This window comes from Taurulus bubalis (assembly GCF_910589615.1).
Source record: "Taurulus bubalis genome assembly, chromosome: 11".
NCBI classification, from domain to species: domain Eukaryota; kingdom Metazoa; phylum Chordata; class Actinopteri; order Perciformes; family Cottidae; genus Taurulus; species Taurulus bubalis.
Genome location: NC_136599.1, coordinates 8,966,722 through 8,993,049, shown reverse-complemented (window position 1 = coordinate 8,993,049; position 26,328 = coordinate 8,966,722). Strand labels below are relative to the sequence as shown.

At 38.4% G+C, this 26,328-nt stretch overlaps 2 protein-coding genes across 2 annotated transcripts; both read right to left on the bottom strand.

Annotated features, from left to right (window-relative positions):
- Positions 1–502: 502 nt before the first annotated feature.
- On the bottom strand, positions 503–12,750 carry pip4k2ca (phosphatidylinositol-5-phosphate 4-kinase, type II, gamma a; the record flags this gene model as incomplete). The annotated part of the gene is made up of 10 exons (XM_079226218.1): positions 503–2,806; positions 3,000–3,103; positions 3,993–4,257; positions 5,095–5,208; positions 5,319–5,357; positions 5,900–6,046; positions 11,062–11,211; positions 11,318–11,414; positions 11,614–11,711; positions 12,604–12,750. The coding sequence occupies 10 exons, from the start codon at positions 12,748–12,750 to the stop codon at positions 2,726–2,728; spliced, it is 1,242 nt and encodes a 413-aa protein (XP_079082344.1). The 3' UTR covers positions 503–2,725.
- Positions 12,751–23,276: 10,526 nt separating this feature from the next.
- Positions 23,277–24,996, bottom strand: LOC306743952 (thyrotropin-releasing hormone receptor-like; the record flags this gene model as incomplete). The annotated part of the gene is made up of 2 exons (XM_079226514.1): positions 23,277–23,675; positions 24,226–24,996. The coding sequence occupies 2 exons, from the start codon at positions 24,994–24,996 to the stop codon at positions 23,277–23,279; spliced, it is 1,170 nt and encodes a 389-aa protein (XP_079082640.1).
- Between the last annotated feature and the right edge of the window lie 1,332 nt (positions 24,997–26,328).

Here is a 26,328-nt window from a genome sequence, read left to right as displayed (position 1 = left end):
AAGCAGGAAGGAACCAGTCAGCAAAAACACATCTCCAGGAAAGACAGAAAACCATGCCAGACCCCCACATTGTTATCGAAGACTTGATTAATACTATAATAACAAAAACCTACAGTTTACTGGTTATTCTGACCTGCAAAGTACCACTTAGCTCCCAGTAAACTACCTCTGAGAATGTGTTTTACTGTAGGGTCAGCACTGTGAGGCTTTGAGCTTAGCATCAGCTAACATGCTGAGGTTTCATGGGTATTAAAGGATGACCAACGTCAATGCGTCCCGATGGGAGCGTTAATTTGTGTACCAAATTGTCTGGCAATCCATCCCATTGTTGTTGAGTGTTCATATAAAACCACATCAACCTGTTGCTTGGTGCTAGTAAAAGTCAGAAGATCACCAATGTCAGCAGGATTTGTCATCTGGGGAACATGAATATTTGTAATAAATGTCATTAATCTGATTTTTCTGTCAACCAAAATGTTGGACGGCAGCAAGATCCGCAACAGCAGGAAAATACATGTTTATAGACGGGCAGAATCATCACACAAACGTGTTTCAAAAAACGACAAGATAAACACTTCAGAAATTCTTTGCAAAATATATTTTGGTCCAAAAGCTGATTTGCAAAAATACATGTGCAATGACCGAGTAGATGAGGCATCATACAGAGTGGACTGTAGCTCCGCTGCCGGGCCAGCGTTTAGGAATGCTAGTCGTGTTACGTTGTTAAGGCCAACTGCAGAAGCTACGGAAATGTAGTGTTGTTGTCAATGTTTTACAAGGTACCCCGTCACCAAATCTCAAACGTCATCACAATACACAGACAGTATAGGTCTACTGCTACATTAGTCTAAATCTTAGCCGTTCTCAATGATTCACTCTGCACATTTGCCATTTTAATGCACAAAACACTACATCACATTCAAAAAGGAGTCTGCCCAAAACAATGAAGGAAGTATTGCGATAAAGACTTACACATGAAGGTATTTCATTAAAAAAAGACAGGACTGATCCTAAAATTTGGACAAGTCAGTTCATTAATGCAGGCCCAGCTCATGTGGATGAATGGAAACGCGCCGCAGTCTCTTTACATGCTCCGGGAGCCAAGAGATGCCGCGCCGCCAAACACATTTACAGGCTAAACTATTTGATGCGCGCGCCATTCAAATACCGCACAGTTACCATTTCAATTGACGAGGCTGTGCTTTAGTTTCTTTAAAATTTAGTAGACGTCGTTGGAAATTTAGTTTAATGGTTTGCAAAATGCAAAAATAAAGCTTTGATCCCACACATTTGGCATTCCAACCATTAAAATGGCATGCTTCAATAGATAAATAATATTATTTCTCAAGTGTAAAGTCTAGACTACCATTGTAGTTTTAATACTTATTTCCATTGAAAGGATATTCTAGGATGTAAGGAATAGTATAACCTTTTGGGAGCTAGGTTTATCTGCTTTCTTTCAGCGATGAGAGGATCGATACCAATACACGGAGCCAGCAGCCGGTTAGCTTAGCTTAGCATTAAGATTGGAAACAAGGTTCAACAGCGAGCCTGGCTCTGGTAAGATAACTAAATCTGCCAAACAGCTCCTCAAAAGAACACCAATTAAAATGTTCTCATTTTGTTTGTTTGTTGTGGAGTTTTCCTCTAAACAAAAATAGGGCTGGGTGATGTGTAGAAAATCAAATATCACAATAGTTTTGACCTCGATATCAATAGTGCGAAAATATTTTAAGGTTGACCACTGGTGCTTTTACAAAAATATTTACACAATTAGATTTTTGATAAATAAATCAGTAATGTGATTAGAAGTGGTTGAAGGCATATAATAGAACAATTTGGTATGTTGATAAAATTACATCACTTTACTGTAATGCAGCCGTTAAAACTGACATTTATGTCATATTTCAAGTTTTCAAAACCAAAGATGATATTGAGTCTCATATATCCGGATATCAATATATTGCCCAGCCCTAAACAAAGGTTATGTTTAGATTCACTGACAAACTTAGTTTATATCCTTGAGGTCCAAATAAGCATTTTGAAAACATTTTCCTCTTAAAACATTTTCAAAACTAAGATTTTAAATCCAGGCTACTGGCTAACAGGATTCTTCTTCTTTTTCACTGCCTTTGCGGGCTCATTGCTGCACATCTTGTCGTGTTACCACCACTTGCAGATCAGTGGAGCAGTGGGACACCATTGGCAGGACAGCGTATTGATTGTGTGCAAGCGTCCACAAGAAATAAAACGAGGATCCGCTCAAAGAAATGCCGCTACTAGATGTCAAAAACTCCACAGGGAACCTTTAACAGACACACAAGTGATATTATTATTATCCCTAATTAATTGTCAAGAAAGTAAATAAGCACAACATATAAGTTTAGTTCCTGCCTCGGAAATCAGAAGGTGGTGACAAAAAAGAAAACTAGTATTTGATCTTGCACTGACGTGGTCTAACACTGATCAACAGCAGTTTGTATCCATGCACCCTAACGCTCCAGAGTTAACCCTTTAAAGACTGCTTAATATCTATAAGAAATGCATCTTAAATCTTAAAAATAAATAAATGCATCAGAAGTAGTACATTATGTTGCTACAATGCAAGTAGTCTCATCTCAGATCACCACATTTAAATCATGATCCGTGTGTGCATACTATTTTTGGTCAGTGGTAAAAACAGCTCTCAGTTGGAGCGACTTATGGCATCACCCGCTGCCTCGTGTTAAGCAAAGATGTTAAAGATGAAGTCGCGAAATCGTTTGGCATACTGCTCAGGGTGGACTGTGGAGATTTCAGCACCGGCCTGCAACAGAGGGATGGAAACAAAGAGCAAATAAGAGGAGCAAAGAAAAGGTCAACAACATAATCTGTATACATTGTACAAATCAAGACATGAGAGCAAACATCAAGCGTGTGCCCTCTGTGCCGGTACCACTGGGTGTTTTGAACAACCCGACAGCAGTCCAGCGCTTTCCTTCCGCTCTCGTGCCACTCACCCCGTGTTTGACAGTTTTTGCTGCATGAGCGGCTTTCTTCTTGGTGTCGTACTGAGTAAGCACGTCAATCAGGCCCATGAAGTAGATCTCCCTCTGAGGGGCTCCTGAGTGTAAAGAACAATCAGGGTTATTTTATTGGACTTTTATTGAGAAGTGTCTCAATCATGACGATTGAAGCACCTTAGTAAGAAATCAATATCAAAGCCTCTGAAACTAGTTTGTTTTGATTTCTCAGATGATCCGATGACAGTGGAGATGATATAATACCCGAACATATGTAGAAGACTTCAGAAGAACATTTAACACAAACCGATTATGTATTTTGACGAGCTGCAACCAACTATTTATCTGCAAATTGTTTTCTCCATTAATCAATTAAAATGTACGTCTATTAAATTGTCAACAGGCTAAAACTCAGATGTATTCATTTTACATAGATAGAAAAGCATTAAATCCTCACATCCTGAACAGAATTTAAAACAAAATTCTTCAAAAGATTATTCGATTATCAAATTAGTTGCAGATATTCTGACGATCAGCTAATCGATTAAACAACTAAATCTATAAGCACAACAACATGTTAACTTATATAATACACATCAAGGACACACTGTACACATTTTGAATTTGGGAAAAATGAAGCACTAAGACTTTAATGATAGTGTGCCCGATTTTTACATATAAAATTAATGTTGTTACATTCAAGCTCTTGCGAAACAAGTTCATACAAAGCTGATTTAGCCTCCTGCTGCCAGGGAAAGCTCTCTGTACTTCTCAGTATACCGGAGTTGTGGTGTTTGAAGACACCAGACACACATCATCAGTGCTCGTGGTATTCAAAGTCTAATAACACTGTTTCTATAGCTTTAAGTATTGGGATCCGTATCGGGAGAGAGAAAGTCACATCAGTGCATTGCTGCCTAATCCCCTCTCCCCCCAACATCACAATGTAGTTTCATTATTCATATTTTATGGCCTAAACCAAGTATTCACCTGGGCAGCTCCCGAGGGCGTACACGTCCACATAGGGGTCGAACTCCCCGGGCCCCAGAGGTTTGCAGCAGGACATGTAACCAGCGATTCCCTCTGGAGAGGTGCCATACGAGCCCACCGCAGCGCCCGGAGCCAGGCCGTTCTCCGCCTCTGGTTCTTCCTCGTTAAAAATCTCCTCCCCCTCCTCTTCATCCCGCTCAGCTCGACCCACATCGTGGATACCGAGCAGCAGGCTGTAGTCCATGATCTTCAGCCTCACCAGGAACTGGCGACAGTGGAACACATTTATCAAGAAGTCTTTACAACAAGGTTTACAGAAAGCATTTTTTTACCGCAAGATGGAGAGAGAGAAGATAAAGCAGTGCTGTTAAATTAACGAGGGCTTAAAATGATCCACTGAAAAGTAAATTGGAAATAATTTTGTTGATCAATAATTTTAGTAATTTCGTATTCTGACCAAAGCACTGATTTATTGATAATAAAAAGACCTCACAGATGGGAACCCGTATTGTTTATGTTAGGGGTTAACATAAACAATCACTATTTTCATCATCCAGTCAATTGCCAATTTTCTTCTTGATTTAACAGACAATCATTTGGCCTTTTAATAGCAGTAAATAGAGAAAAAAATACCCCTAATAAGCTTCATGTACACACGGTGCTGTCTTCAAATACTTTGTTTGAACTGTGAAACAGCTCAAACCCCGAAAATATTCAGTTTGTTATCGTTGAAGTGCCAGCATTCATCTCCCGGAGCAACTCCAGAAATGCAGTTCTTGGTGTTTTGTATGTTTTTTTTCTTCGTATTATCAAATGTGCACATTTGAGAAGTTGGAACTAGTTTAATGTTTTGCATAAAAATAAAAAAGGATTACAAATAAATTTTTTTTTTTAAAAACCTGCTGATTAATCTATCATTCAAGTAATCTAATAATACTTTTATTTCCAGTCTAATTTAATAGCAAAATGTACCCCTTTAACTTTGAAAGGATTCCTCCTGCTGTCAAAACAGCATCACAAGAGTCCATAATGTGCCGATGCTGACACTTTGTGGCAGAATGGTGCAACAACAGTGAAGAATCACATTTAATGGGTCACCTACCTCCACATCTTTGTTGAGTTTCTCCATGAACTTCTCCTTCTGCTCATCCGTCACATACACCTTCTGCATATTGTTCCTGAAGTCCATGTCCTTAAAGGTCGGGAGTTCTTTTCCCTTTAGAAAAAAAAAATATATATATTTTTAGGAGGACACATGGGATAAAACAGAGAGATCTGGCCACATCATGACAATACAATGGAGTGTAGGCAAGATGTTTCTTTTACCCTTTCTTTGTCACTTGCTTCACGAGCCACCAGAGAGCCCTGCAAGAACACATTGTTATAAATAAAGAGGAAAGACAGTTTTTGCCTTTGTCACTGAAAATAACAGAATAAGGGAATGGAGACCCTTTGATGCTGCTGCAGCATTTATTGATGTAGATGTGCATGCTGCAAATATAACATTTAATATAATTATTTTCCACCTTATGTTAAGCAGTCTATCCTATTTTCCATTCATTTTTAATAACATTTTATCATCAGGTGTCTTTTATTTTGATCCTATTTCCCATTAATAAATGGCATTTCATCCCGTTTTCCATGTTCATTCTAGTCTTTTTTCCCTTCATTATGAAGCACTTTGTGCTGCATTTCTTGCATGAAAAGATGCTACACAAAGAACGGTTATTATTACTACACAAAAACAGAAGAATATGAAGTCGCTTCTGTCCTGAAAGCAATAAAGGTGTGAATTGACCTACTTACTGAAGGCCACGTTAGAGAAAACTCATTGGTATACAACTTGCTCATTGCTTTGTGAACCAGACATGAGAAGTGGGATTAACTGTTGTTAAATTCTTCCTCACCTTCAGGTCGTACTTCCTGTGAACAACCAGTCTGTGGCTGAACATGTTCCTCATGACGATCAGGTAGGTCTCCTCGCTGTCCACGCTCACACGGTACATACCCAGGAACTGAGGCAGCAGGGTGCTGCCATGACACTTTACTATGTGCTGCAGAGAGGAAACTACAGTGAATTTGCATGGCAGGTACAGAGAGTGGAATACTGTTGTCAAGGACAGTCTCAATGTTTAACATACACTCGGTAAAAGACAGATTCACACATGAACGGTCTTAAAAGGCATACATTTGGCCAAAGTTAAAAGGTCACTTTGAATGCAAAGCAATTACTGAGTGTATCAAGATTAGAGTCTGAATGAGGTCAGTCTGAAGCCTATTTTAACTGACTGAGCTCAGTTTAGAGTCCCCTGAAACAAACTGGGCAAGATGTTTAGACGTCACTCCACAGAATACTGTTCCGTTTTGAGGATTCATATTTTTTTTCAAGCGAGAAAAGAGAGCTTGCTTCCATCCCATCATAATAATCTAGGAGCAGAAATCAGGTCTCATGTTTTTTGTCACCACATCAGGAATTTCTAGTTGTTTTTGTGGTGAAATGAGGTGGTATAGTTTAGATAGTTTCTTCAATCAGCGGTTCTTCGCCCATTGCGGCACTTTCAAATAAATAGAACAGCGAGCGGGACTTTGGCTCAGTGATCGTCCTTCATCAGAGGACCGGCGGGAGTCCATATTGATGTTGGGCAATACACTTGACCCCAAATTGCTCCCGTAGACTGAGCCTGCAGTGTATAAATGCGTGAAGGTGGCACCTGCCATCAGTGTATGAATGGGTGAATGACATGTAGTGATAAAGCACTACATGACAGAAACAGGACGTCTGTCAAAAACGCTCCAGGGCCATTTAAGACACGGTGTCATGGACCCATGTGGTTTTTATCTCCGAATATTGAAACGTACATTTTGGGCAAATTTGAAAGAAAAAAAGTATAATACAACATTAGATGATATATGTCTAAAATCATTGATACCTAGGTCCCTTTAAGACTTTTTTTCAGTATATTGAACAGTCACATCATAGCAATATTGTACAGGAATCATTGCGATGTTGTGACTTCAGGAGGATGTCCTTTTCAAATAATATCAATATAAAATTACATTCAGTGTCACATCTTTAATCCATTAAATGGATTACGCTAAACAACTCAATCAGCGCTATGAACTCCTTCTGTTTAAGGTTTGTTTAGCCGTATAATAGCCCAAAATGTATAATTATAAATATGTTTCACAAATAGATAAGGTGCAAAGTTTCCATCTATAATCTCTGTATGTGAGCATAACTAGTGTGGTCAAAACGTCTGTTTGGCATATATTTAAGAAGTGCAAAAACATAAACAGAAAATGTTTGTCTGAAAAGCCGGAACCTACACCGGCCAGAAACCACACAACGTGATCCTCAACAGGCAAATACATACACATAATGCCTGAATGCCCAAACTCCAACAATGATAAAGCCCTCTGAAGCAAAGCCATCATGACTGGCCCAAATGTTTTAGTACAGCATCTCAATATGCAGTTATTTTGCCGCTGAAAAACAAATATCTAAATAATTCAGTATTTCACTGAATATGAAAATGTAACCCTGAAACTAAATCTTGACAAGAAAACAAATGAAATACACGGCGACCTGCAAACTGTCAGGATGAATGAGGGAAACTGTGCGATGCCAAAGCAGGAGCTCTGACAATGAGTTCATTCAGGGCTATTTGAATAAAAAAAAAAAAAAAAACACTCTGAAACAGAACTGCTATTTTTCCTCATCTCCCTCCCAGTTCCATGTAGGCTGCGTAAGCACTGGCTACACATTCCAACAAGAACTCGAAGCAGCTAAAAGTTTACTCTGTAGCATGTTTAACCTGAAGAGAGACCTAGTTTTGAAGTATAGGGCACACAAGCATGAACACGGATAACAGGCCGGGCAGCAAATGTGGAATAAAACGACAAACAAACAAACAAGAAGCAAACGTGTGCCACGCTCATCTCTTCAACAAATGCACTCTGCTATTGACACGAACATTTGCATATCTTCAATAGACGAACGCTCATATAACGGAGTGTTTGTTCTCTACGCACCGCAGTGCTGTAACCTTGAGGTTTTGTTTTGTTTGTATTCTTGTTAGTTTTCCCCACAGGGAGGTCAGTGGTCAGGTTCAGTTTGAATCTCAAGGACACTACAGCTGGACAGATGTTTGCTGCTCCTGGCAAGACATAGAAATCTAGAAATAGTCCTAGTGTAGTATCGACGTCCCTCACCAATGGAGACAGAAAAATAAAATAAATCCCCTAGGATGTGCTCATTTTAGGAACTTGTATTTTAAGTCTTTGGCTACAAAAGGTCCAAACAAAAGTTAAAGAGTATTCTGTAAGTAGGATACTCGGCACTGTGGATGTAAAGCTTTATTCAACACAGTAAAGCAGACAGAAAGTGAATGATCTTGGCTCAGTGTATGCGACGTAGGGGTGGGAATCTCGAGGCCCCTCAGGATTTGATTCGATTCCATTTTTAGAGAGTCTACGATGCAATTATAAAACGATTATAGATTCATCTTGAAGCATCAAAATGTTTTATTTCTTTACATGATTTTTCTCAGTGACTGTGCTCATTTTAAAACACATTTGTAATGACTCCTAATTAAAAACATCATAATGCTAATTTATTAATTCAATATTAGTAACATATAGAAGACATATGTAAACTGCAGGGTTACATTTCCCAGCATTGCGAAGAAAACCCCCCAAAGAAATGAAATTGTGCCTGTAGCAGCATCCTGATCAAAAGCTAAATGTTCTGATTCACTTGACAAAAAAAAGCTGCTCTTATTCACAAATAAATAATATAGACTTCTCTTCAGCCAAATACTCCCGATAGCAACAATAAGCATCCTGGATAAAAATAACGCTTTCTTTGGAACATGTGATCAAACAATACAGTGATAAAGTGTGCGGTTACTGCGACACAAGATTCTGTGGCAATGGACACGAAGTGTTATTCTTATCCTACCCGCTTTCCCAAGTGATTCCATGACTTTAGCTTTGGTTTTGCTGCAGAGTGATAGTTTTGCTGTGTCCGTAAAAATGTTGAGATGGAATGTTGTATCTTGGTTCCAAAGGTTGCAACGTAGCGCGAAAGCCCCGTCTCTCAAGGACTGAGTCGGGGCGCAAATCCTTGGCAATAAAAGTTGCTATCTATACAAATATATCTATACATATGCTTCCATACGCTAGCTTTTAAGCCAGGGGGTGCCGGTCAGATTGTATCCTTACTTGGCTGCTCAAGCTCAGCCATCAAAACTCTGCGTATTTAGCCTTGGTCAGGACCGAAACAAGACGCACATGTTTTACATCTGTAGCGTTCAGAGGAAGCCGTAAGCAACGGACAGCCTGGTGTCACAGAATTGTAAAAAGGCGATTAAAATGTGGAGAATTTAAATTTCCGATTACCGAGTTTTCAATCTCTGACAGACAGTTGCTCCGTATGTCTAGTCTCACTCGGCTGGTGGTTCTTAGTCTGAAAGGGTGTTCAGAGGGTTTTGGAGGTAGACGGGTGAGAGGACCCTGGGGTTGCTACCTGATTCCTTCTGCTGAGGAGTGATGAACAAATCCACTCACTTACTGTTCTGCTTCAGCGAGTTAAATTTTTTTTACTTTCACTTGCAGATAGTTGACTTTTAAAGTAGAGCTGCTGTAGAGATGTGCCCTAAAGGCACTTTGCGGTTGTAAAACATCAAGAGGCTAACAGGGAAAATAATGCACAATTTGTGGCACAAGATCCACTGTTAGAATAAGTAAGGAAACAAGATAAGACTGGGAGCATTTTGATTGCCTCTCAACGGCTCTCAACGGCTCTCAACATGCCAGCGATGGCGGTAACGGTGCTAACAGTACAAACTACAGTAAACGTGCTCACAAAACAAACAGTGCTTACTTTAGGTGGAACCGAAGGGCCGTGGCCATGTCAATAAAGCAAGGAGACGCTCAGATTACAACACATTACTTAATTCTCTGCTCAGGCAGACATTACTCCACTATATCTTTAATGAGACAATAGTTGTTCGCTGCTATATTAATGTTCAGAATCCTGTTTTCTGCGTGTTAAATTTATTTTAATGTTATCTACACCTGGAGAGAATCGCGATGAATCAAAGAATACAGATTTAAGATGCTCATCTGGAGTTTCACTGCAGCAACAATTATCACTTCCACCAAATGTCATGTCACCCAGCTCCTTGACAGATCTGGGTCCAGATTTAAATTAAATGAACAACAACAACACATACTCTTACAGTATATTAAGAAATGTAATTCAAATCCAGGTCATGTGAGCTTTGAATGTTAATGTCTGGCAATATTCTACATTTTTCTTAATGTCACCGAATCCCATGAAAAGACCAAAACTGAATGCATCTACTTAGTAACAAGACTATTAACACCTTTTTTTAACAATAAAACTCGGGCTGACCTAAAAATAAGCTTGAGGACGATTCATAACTTCAAATAGATTTTTTTCCTTTGAAAATGCAGGAAAACTAAGACATGATTGAAATATCATATTTAATGAAGACCTGAGCTACAGCTGTCATTGTTACATATAATACAAAATATACAGTAGGTTACACCTCATCAGTTTACATAATTTTCAGCAGACATGGCGCAGAAAACTTTGCCATTTGAGTTTCTTAGCTACCCAGCAGGACGAGACAGAGCAGACTTTTCAGCTGACTCCCCCCCGAGGCTTCATCTCTTGTGACCAGATAACATCTCATCAACAAACATAAACCTTTAAGTTCGCCCCTCTTGTAGCTGCAACTGTTACAGTCACATACGAGGGAGCCAGTCAGCGAGCAGACAGGAATCACGACTGTCACCTAAACTATGGCAAGTTTAAAATAGGTTAAATTAGGTCATTGCATTGCCCCAGCCGGAGATGAAATTATAAATCTTAGACAAGTTTTTAAGATTTACAGTACGGGTCCACAGACATGGCAAGAACGTCTTAGAAGTATTTAGAGGCGCACTAACACTCTATACGATTTTGGGCTTTTCAAGAGATTTGTTGACAAAGAAAGATATAGAATATCGCCAGACTTTTCCTTTTGTCATCAGACCTTACCTGGTGATACTCAGACAGGATGCTGTGCATGTCTGCAACATCCTCGCTGGATATTTGCTTGATGACCAGCGTTCGGTCGTAGGAGTTGAGGAGCAGACCCTCTCCCATGTCCTCTAAACTCTTTATAGGAGGGCTGCGGGTCAACGAAACCTGAAGAACATGAAGCAGACATCTAAATGTAGAGAGTATCTACTTAAATCTGAATTATTTATAAATAAAAAAAAAAACAGTCCAAAAAATATAGGGCATCACATACCTGATAGTCCAGATCCTCAATACCAAACCGTTCCCTTAGATTTCGGAAGACCTGAGGACAGTATTCTTTGAACTTGAAATGTCCTGGAAGATTTTCTCTGCAAAAGGAGAAGAAGCTGGCTGAAGACACAAATATCTTTCACATGCCCTTTACTAACAGACTTCCGGACTGTCATCCGTTCATGATCTGCGCAAGTTTGGTGTAACGAGAAACAAGACTGTGTATGGTACATTTAATAAGTTATTTACATTTCAACCAATCCTGCTTTAGTCTGACAACGTGTGTCTGTGTCTTACTTGTTAAAGAGGTGGTTGTTGACTTTGATCTTAGTGTTGGCTTTAAAGTCATCAGGTAGCAGCATGACAGGAACAGGCACCTGGTTGAGATCATTGATCTGAAAGAAAGATGGTAAATAAAATTAAAATAAAAAAAAACACGAATTTATGAGCCCACATTAGTCAAAAAAAGGCTGCAACAAACATGTATTACTAACGTTACACTTGTTCAGTGGGGCAAGATGTTTAAGTAAAAATAGCAGTATAACAGATTAAATATTATCTGTCACAAGTAGAAGTTCTAACATTCAAACATACACTTAAAAAATTACCATTTCTAAATTTAAAAAAATTATATCACTAGATTATATTTATTGATGCATCAATGTGACCATCACGTTATTGTTGCAACTGGAAAAAGGTGGAGCAAATGTCAACTACTTCCTACACTGCTGGGTAGCTCAATCCTTAAACAATACACTATATTGTAATTTACTAGTTCATTAATGTTTCGTTTAAATAATCTGAATCTATAGAGTAACTGGTAGCTAATGATTTCAAATAGATGTCGGGGACTAAAAAGTGGGGAGAGTATAACGAAATACTCAAGTTAGTTAACTAGTTCAAAAGTGCAGTAAAGTGCAGTTGAGTAAACTTCACTACTAAGTTAACTATACTAACTCACTAATTAAACTTAATATAAGATCACTGCGTTACTTCTAGCATCAGATGCAATATAAAGCCAAGATATTAGTACTCCTGAATATACTTTAGCATAGTTCCCGTACTTCATTTTAACAGCTGTTACCAAAGTCCACCGCATTTTATTCAGCATTTTAAAAGCTGTAAACAAAAAAACAGTACAACAGGTGTAACAGGTGTGACAAAGTCAGACTCTGGCTCACATGTTATTGAGTGTATTATAACTCCACCACCTGGCTCACTTGCTAACGCTAGCAGCTCACTAAGCTAGCTCCGTTGACACGTTCACGGAGCTCCCGAGTGACTCACCGAGTGATTGACGCCCCACATGAAGACGCTCAGGACGGGGTCGCTGGCTCGAAACACTTTCACCTTCTGCTGCACGAAATGTTTCTTTTTAGTTTTCGTCTTCGGGGCCAGGACCACCATCGGGCTGGAAGTACCGAGGGCAGCCATGAGCACAGACGGGCTTTCCTCGTCTCCCGGGGACCTTTCTTCCTGCTGGCTACCGTCACTAAAGCTAAACTAGCCAACGTCTGTCTACGCGGCGACGATCAAACAAAGTTCACCTGTCGAGCTCCGGTGTTCCGTTACACCGACGCAGTTTCTCTAACGTACACTTTAACGTTTAAATCTGCGTGATGAATCATTACTCAACTTCTTTAATGCGTGACTACGATACATACTTCCTAATCACCGCTGACAGTGCGCCACCGCCCCCTCGAGCCCACCCATGTTATTATCAACCACGTGGTGAGTGTATGATTGACAGGTGTCAGGGGCCATTATATTTGACGCTAGTGCGTCATGTGACCCCTAATGGGCGGGCAGAACGTTCAAAATGGTGCGTTCGAGTTAAGATTGACAGTCGGAGTTATTACTTCTCAACCTCCATGAACTCAGCACTTCGTAAATTACTCAATTCTTGTGACTCTCAGATTAATGCCACCGTGCAAAGTACTCTGTTACAAGTAAATGTCCTGCATTAAAAATCTTACTCAATTAAAAGTATTATCAGTAAAATATACTCAAAGTAAGTTTCAGAATAATATATCACTGCATTATAATTACTAATACATTAATGTGTAAGCATCACTGTTGCTGCTGGCAACTTTATACACTTTTGGGGAATTATAATACATAATAAACCCTGATTTATTAATTGATGTATTTTGTAGTTTGCAGGGTATAAATAATCTGAATTTTAAATTAAATTGTTTGTTAAGTGCTTTTTCAAATATTTGAGTTGACGCCTTCTTGTGCCTTCCTGTGCGCCTTCTCGCTGACAAGGAATAGTGTGAAACAGACAGGAGTAAGACTCCCAGGCTTTTGTGTATTCCTGTTAGATACTTAACTTTCATGTTTATTCACACACACACACACACACACACAGATTGTGAAAATATATGACAGGTATGATTATATCGGATAGTCTATCTTTCTTCAATAACAAACACAAATGTAAAAAGAGTCTCTCTGGTGAGAATGGAAAAAACGTGAATGAGATATAGATGAATCTCTCACACGTTACACAAATAAATAAATCTACACTACATCATGTGGCAATAAACTAAATACAATAAAGTTTAGAGCACAGATTGTAGATCTGTAGATTAGAAAACAGATTATGGAGCAGTAAACCGTTGTCTTCCAGCTCAGCTCCCTCTTTACCACATTGGTCCGGTACAACACATTACTGCACCAAAACAAGACCCAGAGATACTTTCTTGAAGAACTCCCTCACTTGAAGGAGCACCTCACTCCCAACCTGGAGGGAGACTCCCATCCTTTTTGCAGCAGAGAACCACAGCCTCAGAATCAGAGATTTGATTACCTGCTGTTAAAATTGTGCCTTCTCGAATACTTTATTTACTCACAACATGTTCCAATAAAATTATGCCAAAACATATTCAATATTTGACTGAATGACTGAAATGTCAAACATTCATGTATACACCCACAACATTAATTCCTATTGGAATAAGAATATTGATGAAAGGGCCCACAGGTGTTCTCACTTATGTATCTTGATTAAAGCTCCTCTCAGGACTGTGTAATGTGCTTACACTGCGCTTGACTGAGCTTTTTCTGCACCTGCTTGTGTTGGAGCAGAGGCATAATCAACCAGAATAATTGATAACACCTGTGTGGATGTGCTCAGAGGGGCCTTTAAACTCATTCAGTTAAGTTAAGTCTCCTGATCTCCTGCACCTGTGTGCGATGCAGACTTTAAAGACCCACCAAAGGTAATAAAGAGCATCCAGCATGGTGGCTTTGAGATTTTACTTCATGCTATTAAAGATGTAACGTCAACATTATCTTTACTCTATCCCCTCAAACTCCCACAATGGCACAAAGAAGTAGTGCACGTTTGCGTGAACACTTTGTTCAGTCAACAATCCTGCGATGCGTTCCTTCGTAGAATGGTGCTGCAAAATTACGATGATTTATAAGTGTACTACATTTTAATGTACAGCTCATGATGTAAACTATAGAGTAGTGAATAAATAAACCTTTTTTTACAGCCATCAAGAACAAAACTTGTATTGCAGCTTGAATTATGGGACACAACTGCCCACCAGCACCACACTCACTTTCGTATGAATGTTTTTTTTTAAACTCGTTATCAGTATGAATACACTGTACACTTAGTGTGTTTATTCACCAACAAGCATTACCTCCATGTAATACTCTGAATGTGTTGCTGGTAAGCATCAAAACACCCTCATCATGATGTATATATGACTCATGAGCAAATGCTCTTCATTTAAATTCAAATCGTCAACGCTTAAATACTAAATGGAGTCTCATTTTAAAACAGTACGACTATGTGAAAATATAGACTTGAGACAATGTAATGTGTAGTTCCTGATGTATTGATTTTTTCCCCCCATCCTGCTAAACCTTTAACATACAATCATATAGAATCCGAGGGTTATCAACATCAGAGACCTGATGTTGCTATGAGACAATATGAGCTTTAATTATGTGTTGTATATTAAAGTGGTGGTGCAGAAGATGTGTGCAGCTGTATGTGTGCCTGATACATGACTGAATGACCCTTTGTATGCATAGCATAAACACGTGGGTCATTATAAGAAACATGTGAATGAATGCTTCAGTAGATGTACAAAGCTTATATCATGGCAAACATGTTGATATTGATTAGTGGTTATCAGTGTACTTTGAAATGGTTCTTGTTTGGGTTTCAGTCGATAATACTGTCTGAGATGTTACATTAAGAGTCATTCAAAAATATATTGTGCAGAAAATGCAGAGGGCTTGATTTATAAAATAAACATTCATACAAATTTAATTGGTTAAAAAAATGCAGAGATGGTAAGAAAAGCGAGGTATATGTTTTGCATGTGTTACGACAATTATATCTAATTGCATTTGCATTTTTATATGACAATGTTGCATAAGGTGAAGCAGAAACGCATAGGAGTGCTCCTTGAATAATCTTTTATGCAACCAGTAGATTGATAATCATGCAAGAGTGTTCATGCATACTTCCTCTGTGTTACGTAGAAGCCTGCACTCCATATCTCGAACCGATAGCGTCACCATCACTGTGTGAAAGCTGTGTATTTAACTGTATGTGCGTAATGCAAAGAACTACACTCACTAATGAACATCTGCACTGCATATTCTATTAAAAGTGTGAACATTTGGGAACGCTTCAAACGTCATAAATGAATTTTAAGCAAACTGGACATGGGAAATATGAAACTAAAATTAGAGGGAAATTTACCATAACATTTCAGTTTGTCCCCTTTTTCATACAAATGTCAAAAGTGTGCCAAAGTTGGAAATGTTGCATCTGGTCAGTTACTGTACTGTTGTTGCCTGATGAATGCAAAATATTATTTAGTATTTGGAATTGTAATGTATGTTCTTCATTTGATAGGTTTGATGCTGTAAATAGGCAGATATACTTATATATATACAATAAATAAGATACTGTGTGTCTTCTCAGCACATGCTGGTATATGACAGAAATTTGCAGAGAGACATCTAAATCATCCAACTTATTCCAATGTATTTTATTCAATGTATTCTTTCTTCTGGGAGCAATACAACCTTGCTTTAATGATTCTTAAAACACATTTCATGTACAGACGTGAAATGGTCAGTCGTGATCAATATTCTCTGCAATCAAAAATGTCGTAAAGGATCTCACACAAGAATCGATCAACTGTATGTTTTCATATTTCAGGGAGATTCAATACTGTGCTGTAAATGTATAGTTTATATGACCCTGGGAGGGGAGGATTTTTCTCTACTCCACTCACACATTAAATATTTTGCTACATCAATAATCTTCTATAAGGAAAGTGACATATTGTTTCCATTAAAATGTATCTCAGCTCAATAGATAAACAACACAATAAAATAAGAATCTCTTTGCTCCAAAAAAAAGAAAATATATTCCCGCTTGTGAAATACAAAGAGTCTTACATTAGCGTGTTGCCAAGCTAACATTGGCTAATTAGCCATAAACACAGTAGAGCTGAGGTTGATGGGAATGTCATTAACTTTACAGGTTTGTTGTCAAAAAACAAAGTTTTGGACAGTAGTGCTAAATGGAAAGTTCAGGGTTTACGGTTAATGCTGGGGAACATGAACGTGTGAACCAGATTTCATCAAACGTCCAACAGTTGTTGAGAAGTTTCACTCAAAATCAATTCATCGTCTTGAGGGCATGAATGTCTGTACAAAGTTTCAAAGTTTCGGTCTGGACCAAATCGGTGGACTGACAGACCAAAGCTGCCATCCCTAGAGCCGCCAGCGTGGCTAAAAATAAATCAAATAACTCCTCCACCATTTCTCACAAAATACTTTGTAGCTTTTATGGATGTCTCATCTTTTAAAAAGCACAACTTTCCTTTGATCTCCTGCAGCAGACAATGAATATATATATTCTCCGGCTCTGTCAACCTCATTGCAGCTCAGTGTCCCTGCAGTTATAACGATCTCTGCTGTTATTATATTATTAATCCCCCCCACCTCCCCACTTCATGCACTGCTGAGAATACATGTATAGCTCTACTCATAAACGTTTTAAGACTGTCTGTATGAATAAGAGTTTAGCTTATCTGCCTTAAATATACTTCCAAGTGCATCTCACTCTCTTTGTTTACCTATATTATTTATTTGTTATTTCAGGGCTCTGGGTTCTGGCAGCGGGATGAAATGAAAAATGACAGACTGGAGTTCCTATCCCAAACCTAAGAGACATACATACTCGATTAGGCATCCAGTTCTGACATTTAAACCAGCACCACTGAGCGATGGGGAAGGCCCTCTGAGCGCCACTGAACATTACATGCAGTGTGGCAGTTGAGCCACCAGAGGCCACAAGGAATTAAACGCCTTCTTCCTGCTCAATGGTTCAGCATAATAACAGAGAGAGACGCTTATTTATTTGAACCCTGACTGACTTGTGTTCGGAATGAAAGCATTTTTTTTTTCAAGAGGAAAAAAAAAAATCAGCAAGAAAGAGAATAAATATGTTTTTCTTGTTTATAATATCAACAAAAGTTATTAACATACATGCTATGGAATAAGACAAACTAAGACTTGAGATTGGATGCTGTTATCCAACTATAAGGCATCTTCAGTGTGTAATTCCCTATAGTATTCTTTTAATTGGCATTTTTCTCAGCAAAAGAAAAATAAAGCACATAGCACTAACAATGGGTTTGTTCTATCCATGTGTCAGTCATTTTAATTGTTGTATTTCATTGTATTATTTATGTACATTCCCAGGTTTGACATGTTAAAAAATACAGCTGTCAAATCTTTCGCTGGGAAAACTTTAAAACATCTGTCTTTTCAGAATGTACTTTATGAATGTAATTGAAAATTACTTATGCAGAGAAGAACCAGGCAGACTAGAGTACAGTTAGAGGAGATTCTATCATTGACATTTCACACACCTTTTCCCTCAAAATTAAAAATGTAATTCACAAAGAAAACACACCATTGTTCAGCTCAGCATACTCAATAGTATTGCTGCCACAGTTATACTTGGTCTGGTATGACCAGCAACTTTTGACTGCTATCATTAGCCAATATTAGCGAACTGTAGATGGGCTACACTTGTGTCAACCTGTGATGAAAAATATTGGGAACAAAGAGCACTGACGACTAAATAACTTTCTTCATTTTATTGATAAATGAAAAAAAAACGTTTTCACCTAATGACCAAATTGTTTTTATGATTCATAGTTCATCACTTTCTATATTTAAATTGTTATGAGTTATTGCAACCCCTGATTTAGAGAACAAAAATACACACAGCCCATGAGGAACCATTGAAATCAAATCCGTATTGCAGTCATAGCCTCACTACAGTAGCATTACCTCTAATTTGCAAACATTAAATTGCCAACATTTTAATAACAAGTACTTAAATGGCATTGAACCTGCACAATAATGCTATGCAAATTACAATAACTGTAAAGATGTTTTATGGTTGGTTTATTGCGCATTTTGTGGTATTTAACTGATTAAAAAATGACAGCAAAGACTTAAAGTGTATGTATAGAATAATTTAACAAGTGGTTCATAACATCTGCGGCTTGTCTACTTGTGACCCTCAGAAGCAGAATGATATTTTGTCTGCTATCGTGACACCTCAGATTTATTTTGTGATCTCAGAAAGGGTGAGAACCACATATGCAGTATAAACATATATCATATCACTACCGACCAATAACTGACAGATATTAAGTCGCAGCACTCGTAAAACATTTAGTCGCAGCTCTTGAATCCAAACCAGTTGTTTTGTCTTGATTAGTTTTATTATTTTCCAGTTTTGTATTTAATGAATAAAATGTCTCCCGGTGCTCTTTACAAGGAAAAATGCCACCAAAAAAAAGCATAATTCTCCATGAGGTCAGGCTCGCTTTGCCTTTTCACACACTATTCAGTAAAATAAAAATGTATTGCTTAAATAAGGCATATTCAACTAATTAACACCTACTTTTATGTTAACTTTTGCTATGAGACTACTGGAAAGATAGATGTGCTAAAAAAAAAACCACACATCTCTTGCCTCCCTGCTTTGTGTCTCAACAAAGTCTGCTGTCTGCATTATGTAGTTTCAGTGATATTCATTCAAATGTGAGGATTAATGGACAAGAAATAATAAAGTCTCATACCACAGCATAATGGTTTTTCTGAAACCACTCCAAAACTGGCTGCCCTTTGATTATTTGTGCTAATTTTAGACAAGAACTCTTGCGGATGCAGTGGATGAATTATTCATCCTCACAGAAGAACAGCTTTTTTTTGTTCTCCATTATCAAAATGAATATGTAAATGTGTTATACTATCTGTTACTCATCATATGATTTATTCACCATCTTTAAATAAAGCTGAGTGTGGTATAGCTGCTTCATGGTTCAGCAGTATTTAGATAAATTCTCAAACACAGATATCTAAATTATCTTTTTGTTTCCTCAGATTGTGTTGAAGATAGTTTAGAAGAAGTTATCAAAGATAAAGATGTAGCCAAAGATATCGCGTCATAAAAAAAAGTTGTTGGAACAATTTCCTCATAAGGATGGGACTGTTTGAGTTTAAAAAAAAGTAAAAGTAACAAAACCACACTATACAATAAGTACAAGTACTCATTATGTGGCAGGCTGGCCCATCTCAGAATTCATATATATTAATATTGACTATATATTAATTTCACAGTGCTTATACGAAGATATTGATGGGCTACCTTTGGACAGAAGTCCTCTTACAAAGCTATAAGCTAACCAGCTGCTTAACTTTATATTTCACAGACGTGGACGTCTTACTCTCGAGAAGAAATCAAAAATTACAATTTCTCGAAATAAATGTAATGTTTTGTGGCAATTTAATGAGAGCTGTACCAACATACAAAGTTTTAACCTATCTTTTGACACTTTACTAGTTTCTCAATTCAATTTAAAATGAAATACTCGTCTTTGGCATACACAATTGGTCTGAAATAGCTGTTGGGGTTTCTGTGTTTCTTTTAGTGACATAGCGAGGTCAATCATGTTGTGAAAGCAAAGTAAGGTGTTAAGAGTCTGAAAAAGTTTAATTTCCAGGAATTTAAGGAAAGTTTTCTGATGGAACCTTAAAAAAATATATAGAATTTTGCACAAAATAAAGGACTGACAAAGTAAAGAATAATACTCAGAAGTACAATCAGTCCTGGAGACAAAACAAGAAAACAATGCATTATTGATGCACATCTTGAGCTGAAAATAAAAATAAAAAATGGCTAGTGGAGCCACTCGCAACATTTTTGCTGTAGGTCTCTGTGTATTTCTGCCTTCACTGATTCTATCCTGCACCAGACCTTTGCATCTCTTTCATCACAAAAAACTCCTTATATGGAATGAATCAGCACCATTCAGACGGCACAGTATCCAGAGGGACATAAAAGCTTTATACAATACGTGACAAAGAACATTGCTGCCACATTACAAAGCACCAACAGGGTTGATTGTTGACAGTAGCCTCACCCTATAGGTACCCAACCTGCTGTGAAGCTGCAGGTAGCTTTAACGAAGTCATCACATTTTCTTATACATATGTTATCCCAATAATTGTTATTTGTGTATTTAGATGCTACGGTGCATATTTGATGCTTTCTATAGTTTAAAGCTGCAACATGAAACTGGTAAACCAAGCAAGCAAAAGGTGTGATGTGTTCAAACAAACACAGTAAGATAAAGACAAATTAATGCAAATCAAAACAAAAGAGAATTATAAGTGTGTCCTTAAAATGATCCATCTGTTATTTTCTTTTCAGGGCTGTTCTGATGCTGTACATGTGCTCGAACTACATTGAAATTCAGTTTATGTAAATCTATTCTCTCAAGGAAATATTGGATGGACAACGCTTATATTTATTTTAATTCAACACACAAAATGCTCATGAATAAAAGAGAATGTATACATTTATTAGGGTTGTCAAATTACGTTTTAATCCACATAAAACTACAAAGCCCGTTTCCAAAATATGTTAAAAACACAAGATCAAACATTTACAATATACAGAATAGATAAATATATTGAACAGATGGGGAAAGCAATTTTTACATGCTTGAGAATTGGCTGTGTTGAGATGCACAGGCATGCAGTGACGATGAAAACAACAGCAATAAGACGACAGAGGCAGCCAACTTGTTGGCAACAATTAACATAACAATATTTTCCCATAACGCACTGCTGTCAGATTTGTTGACGATTGAAAGAAAACTCTTTTCATCCTGTGGCTTGGCTGATAGGAGCTATATGAGCTTTCGTTTACCGCCTGCCTCCCAGTTTGTCAGACTAGACATCTAATGATACAAACTTTTCCCACAAAGCAGGTTTCTCTGGAATAATCTCAGTGGATGGGTTGAGGAGGGTCGTTGTTTCTTTTTTTTAGGATTGTAGTCTAAGAATATCCAGTGACAATTTTAAGGATTAGAAGAGGAGTTTAGTTGGTACTTGAAGAAAAAATTATTGCTCCTAACGAAGACTTCATACTCCACACAGGTGTTTTTAATTACTCTGGCTAATTAGACCTTTTGTGAAATTAGGTGGGCTATTCTGGGAATTTCACAATGTCACCAAACTTGAATGATTTATAAAAAGGTCCTCATTTCCTGCTGTCATCCCTCTTCAGTCGGCATTAAATACCCAAAATAATGATGATGATTAAAAGAAAGATAACAGTGTAAATGTTCCAGCACTTACCTCACTCCTCCCGATGCAAATTAAAAGAAAGGTATTATGGGAAGGCACAATTATTTAGCTTTTTGTTTTGGTTCAAGGTTTTCTTTAGCTACAAATGCATTTTGATAAATTATCTTTGAATCATTGAATACTTGAATCCTTGAACAGAGCTAGCAGGAGGGTGAAGGACATGTCAATCAAGCTCAGTCTGTAGACATCACACAGGTATGAGAGGAGGTCTAATCGGCGGACATAAGTGAAAACACCTGTGTAGATGGAGCAATGTGTAAAGGCTTTAGTTACTTCGCCTCGCTGAACCACCCAATTAAAACCATGTCAGTTTACAGCTGTCTATAGATGCGGGTTAGCTTTTCTGTTGACCTATATATGATCATCTAAGGTGCTCACAATCACAACGCGAACATGCCGATGTGCAACGCTAAGTGCACCATGTTCACCATTTTAGTTGAGCATTTTAGCATCCTACCAGTTATTGCTTAACACAAAGAACATCTGAGGTTGGTGTGTGTACTCCATAGTAGGGGAGACATTTACTCAAAACTACAAATGTGAACCTCATGGTGGCGCTAGATGAAACTTCAGATTACCAGGGTCACCAAAGTCGGTAAGATTCATCATCTGGGAGGAACCATGAATATCAATTTAACTTTTTGATTAAATACCAAAATAGGTTGGTAGATGCTACAACATGATGCGAGGCATTAAATGGTAGCAGATCAAAATCTGTGCGGTGTGTTCTCAGTGCAGTCCAGTCTGACGGTGTAGCCATGAAAAGCATAAGTGCACTGTGCTGATTCTTTGATCAGGTCAGTATTGCACATAACGAGTACCGATACTAGTCAAAAGTCTGGACATTGTTTCAAGACAAAATTCTAAATATGCATCCACAGGATCAGTTTTACATGTCAGATAAAATGTCCCTCTTTCTGTCATTGTTTTTTAGTTTTCTATGTGCAAAAAAATGGTAAGTACAGTATTTCCAAACATGTCAAAGAACCATCAATATTTTAGTAATTGCAACTGATATTATGATCCACATTATGAGCCACTAAGCAGCGTGAAGTACACTAAAGCCTGCTCTCACCTACTGTTTTTATAACACAGTTACAAGACTGATGCAAAAGTACCACACCTACGACACCACAAACTACACATATATCACTGCAAACAAGAGGAATATCTACAGGTCTCAGAGCGAGTAAATATGTTTTCTAACAGATGGAAATAACAGTAATCCAACAAACTCATTAAGAAATGCTGAAAGTGCTCGCGTCATCATCCGTTTCGTTGCCCCTCCTGTTGGTTTGGCCGCTCACCTCCTCCTGCTCTGTGACCAGGTCATTGCTCTCATGGGATACATCCTTTATCGCGCTGTAATACATCGCCACATTGTACTCTTCCGCCTTCATCTTGTGTCGCCAGTTGCACTTGCAGAGCTTTTTGAACGCCATACGAAACTTTTGAGACATGAGGTTGTAAATGATGGGGTTGATGGCACTGTTGGTGTAGATGCAAATACGACAGAAGAGCAAGAACCAGGTGTTGTGGTAAGGCGGGTCGATAAAGGAGTTGACCACCACCAGTGTTCGATAAGGCATCCAGAGCACGGCAAAGAGGACGACCACCACAGCCAGCATCTTTGTTATCTGTTGATGCAGAGAAGGAAACAGAGGAGCAAGGAAACAAGGAACAATAGAGATGTAATTTACTAATTTACCAATAACACAAGGTTACATCTATGCTTGTTGCTCTGTTAAGTTGTATACCCACAGACAGCTGCGCTAAATTCTAACATCAGTATGCTAATATGCTAACAATTACAATGCTCAGGGCCAGGCTATTTTGAAGGAAAAATAACACTGGAGGGTGGGGTGAAAAGGCAGCCCTCATAGAGAAGATGGAGATGCAATAATTGTATTAAATGCAGTTTCAATTAGTATCTTCTGGAAGGCATTTGTAGTGTTGCATGTGTATGTCCACATCTCTATATTGAGAGAAACAGTTGTGTAAAGACCTGATTTGAGGGATCATTTAAGATTTGGAAAATTGTGACCTAAACTATGTATTTTTTGCATTTACCACGTTTACATTGAAGTCAAGCTAAAAAGACACATAGTCAGAATGTATTCATCCGTTTTTAATGTTTTCTCATGAAGATAGATTATTCTCTAAACTGTGTGTCAGCATTTACTGTACCTGTTTCCTTGCAAAGACCGCACCCTTGTTGCCCTTGGTAGTGCTCCTGGAGTGACCCTGGTGAACCGACCCTCCTCCGTCGGTCATGTGCGAAGGCAGAGGGCTCATGAACAAAATCCTGGCGATGAGACCGTAAAGCACAATGGCCACAACGAGGGGGATCACATAGAACAAAGTAAAGTCCAGGAAATAGATCGGCATGTAGAAGTTCCTGGAGACACGGTAGCCACATGCGACGACCACTCCGTTGGTGTAGACGGTTTCGTTAGTGTCCACTAAGAAGAACCACATGGTGCAGTAGAGGGAGTTGAAGACCCAGACTGCAGCTATGATCCTCTTGGCCCGGGAAACGGTGCATATGAATTGTGCCTTTATGGAGTGACAAATAGCGATGTATCGTTCGATAGTGAAGGCTGTGATAGAGCAAGACGACACGTTGATGCCCAGGTACTGAAGATAAGTTATGCACAAGCATCCTGAGTATCCGTATATCCAGAAGGCTACAACGTCAGAGATATTCGGCAGCCCTGCAGCCAGGAGCACAATGAGGTCTGCGACGGCCAGACTGACGAGGTAGCAGTTAGTCGGGGTCACCATGTGTTTAGTGCGCAGCACAACCAGCACCACCATGATGTTCCCAGCAATCCCAACTACGCAGATGAGCATTATCAAAAATATTGTTATGACCTGCTCTTCAATAGGGTTCAGAGGTATTTCTGTCCGATTTACAACCTGAGTGACATCTTGAAAGATGGTTGTATTGTTCTCCATTGTGTTCAAGTCCTACGCCAACAATTCAGTTGTTCTCCAGAGAGACAAAACAAGAATCCTAAAGACAGAAACAAAGAGCAACAGTAGGCACTGTATAAAAACATTAGGCTGGGAAGGGGGTTTTTGATTTCATATTTTTAATTTTTTTAAGTCGGCGCTTCCCATCATATTTTCTTTCCCCGCTCTCCTTGATTTACAGGGGCAGGGGAACTGCAACACCCTCCATCCAATCTACAAACCTCAGAGCGGCTATAATCAATATTTTTACAGTAACCATGCAATGTGAAAATGTGACACCGTGAAAGGTGTCGCTTCCACTGATGAACACTTCTCTCCTGAATATGTAGCTCCTCTCGGCTTTATGGAGCATTTTTTTGTGAGTTTGTGTCCGTCTGCAACGTTACCGTTTTGATTCTTTCTCAATGTTCAGCATCATTTTCAGATTTTGCAGGTAGCTGTTCAGTAAAGAAGCCTTAAAAACTGCCTTTACTCACGATAGTGCTCAGCACCAAACAACGGACAAACACAATTAGAGACTAGCTGATGTAAATAGTGGAGCATTTAGCTGCTAAAGGGCCAGATATTTACCTCAGGAGTCGGTAAAGACCAAAACAGAGCTAAAAAATTAGTGAATAATGGACTTACATTCATCAGGTGGATACAAAAACAAAGTTTTATAATATATAAGGGACAGTGTGTACTATTTTGGGGATATGTCATTTAACATTTATAACTATGTTATGTGTCTAATCACCTGAAACTAGCTTTGAATGAGTCCACATGCAGAGAATTTAATCATGAATTAACATAGGCAATTTCCAACCTTACGGCAACAACAACAGCATTATAACTCTCTATTTCAGAATAAAGAGATACCAAGTAAAAGGCTAAACTCGAATCTTAATATAGGTCAACATTATTTCTGCTGGAGATGATATTTAATCACAAACATCCATAAATATGTTTTTCACAGCTGGTTATTCCTATTAGTTGACTGAAGAGAAAAGTCAAGCCCTGGTTGTCCGAATGATAAAGTGCAGTTTAATGACCCAAAGCCATAATGTTTCACTATTTTATCCTTTTTCTTTAATAAAAGATGGTCCCCTGCTCTCCCAGAAAAGTCAGACTGCCCTCAGCAAAAATATATCCATGTGAAGCAAAAGTAAATTTATTTAATTAATTAATTAATTGATTCAGGTTGAGAAAAAAAAAAAGTGTTGGACTGTAAACTGATATGCAGCAAATATTTTTAAGAGAAGAAAATGTGCAGCTTACCATCATTTGTAAAAGGCAGCTCTCACTCTGGCGTGGTAGCAGCACTGCAATCACCCA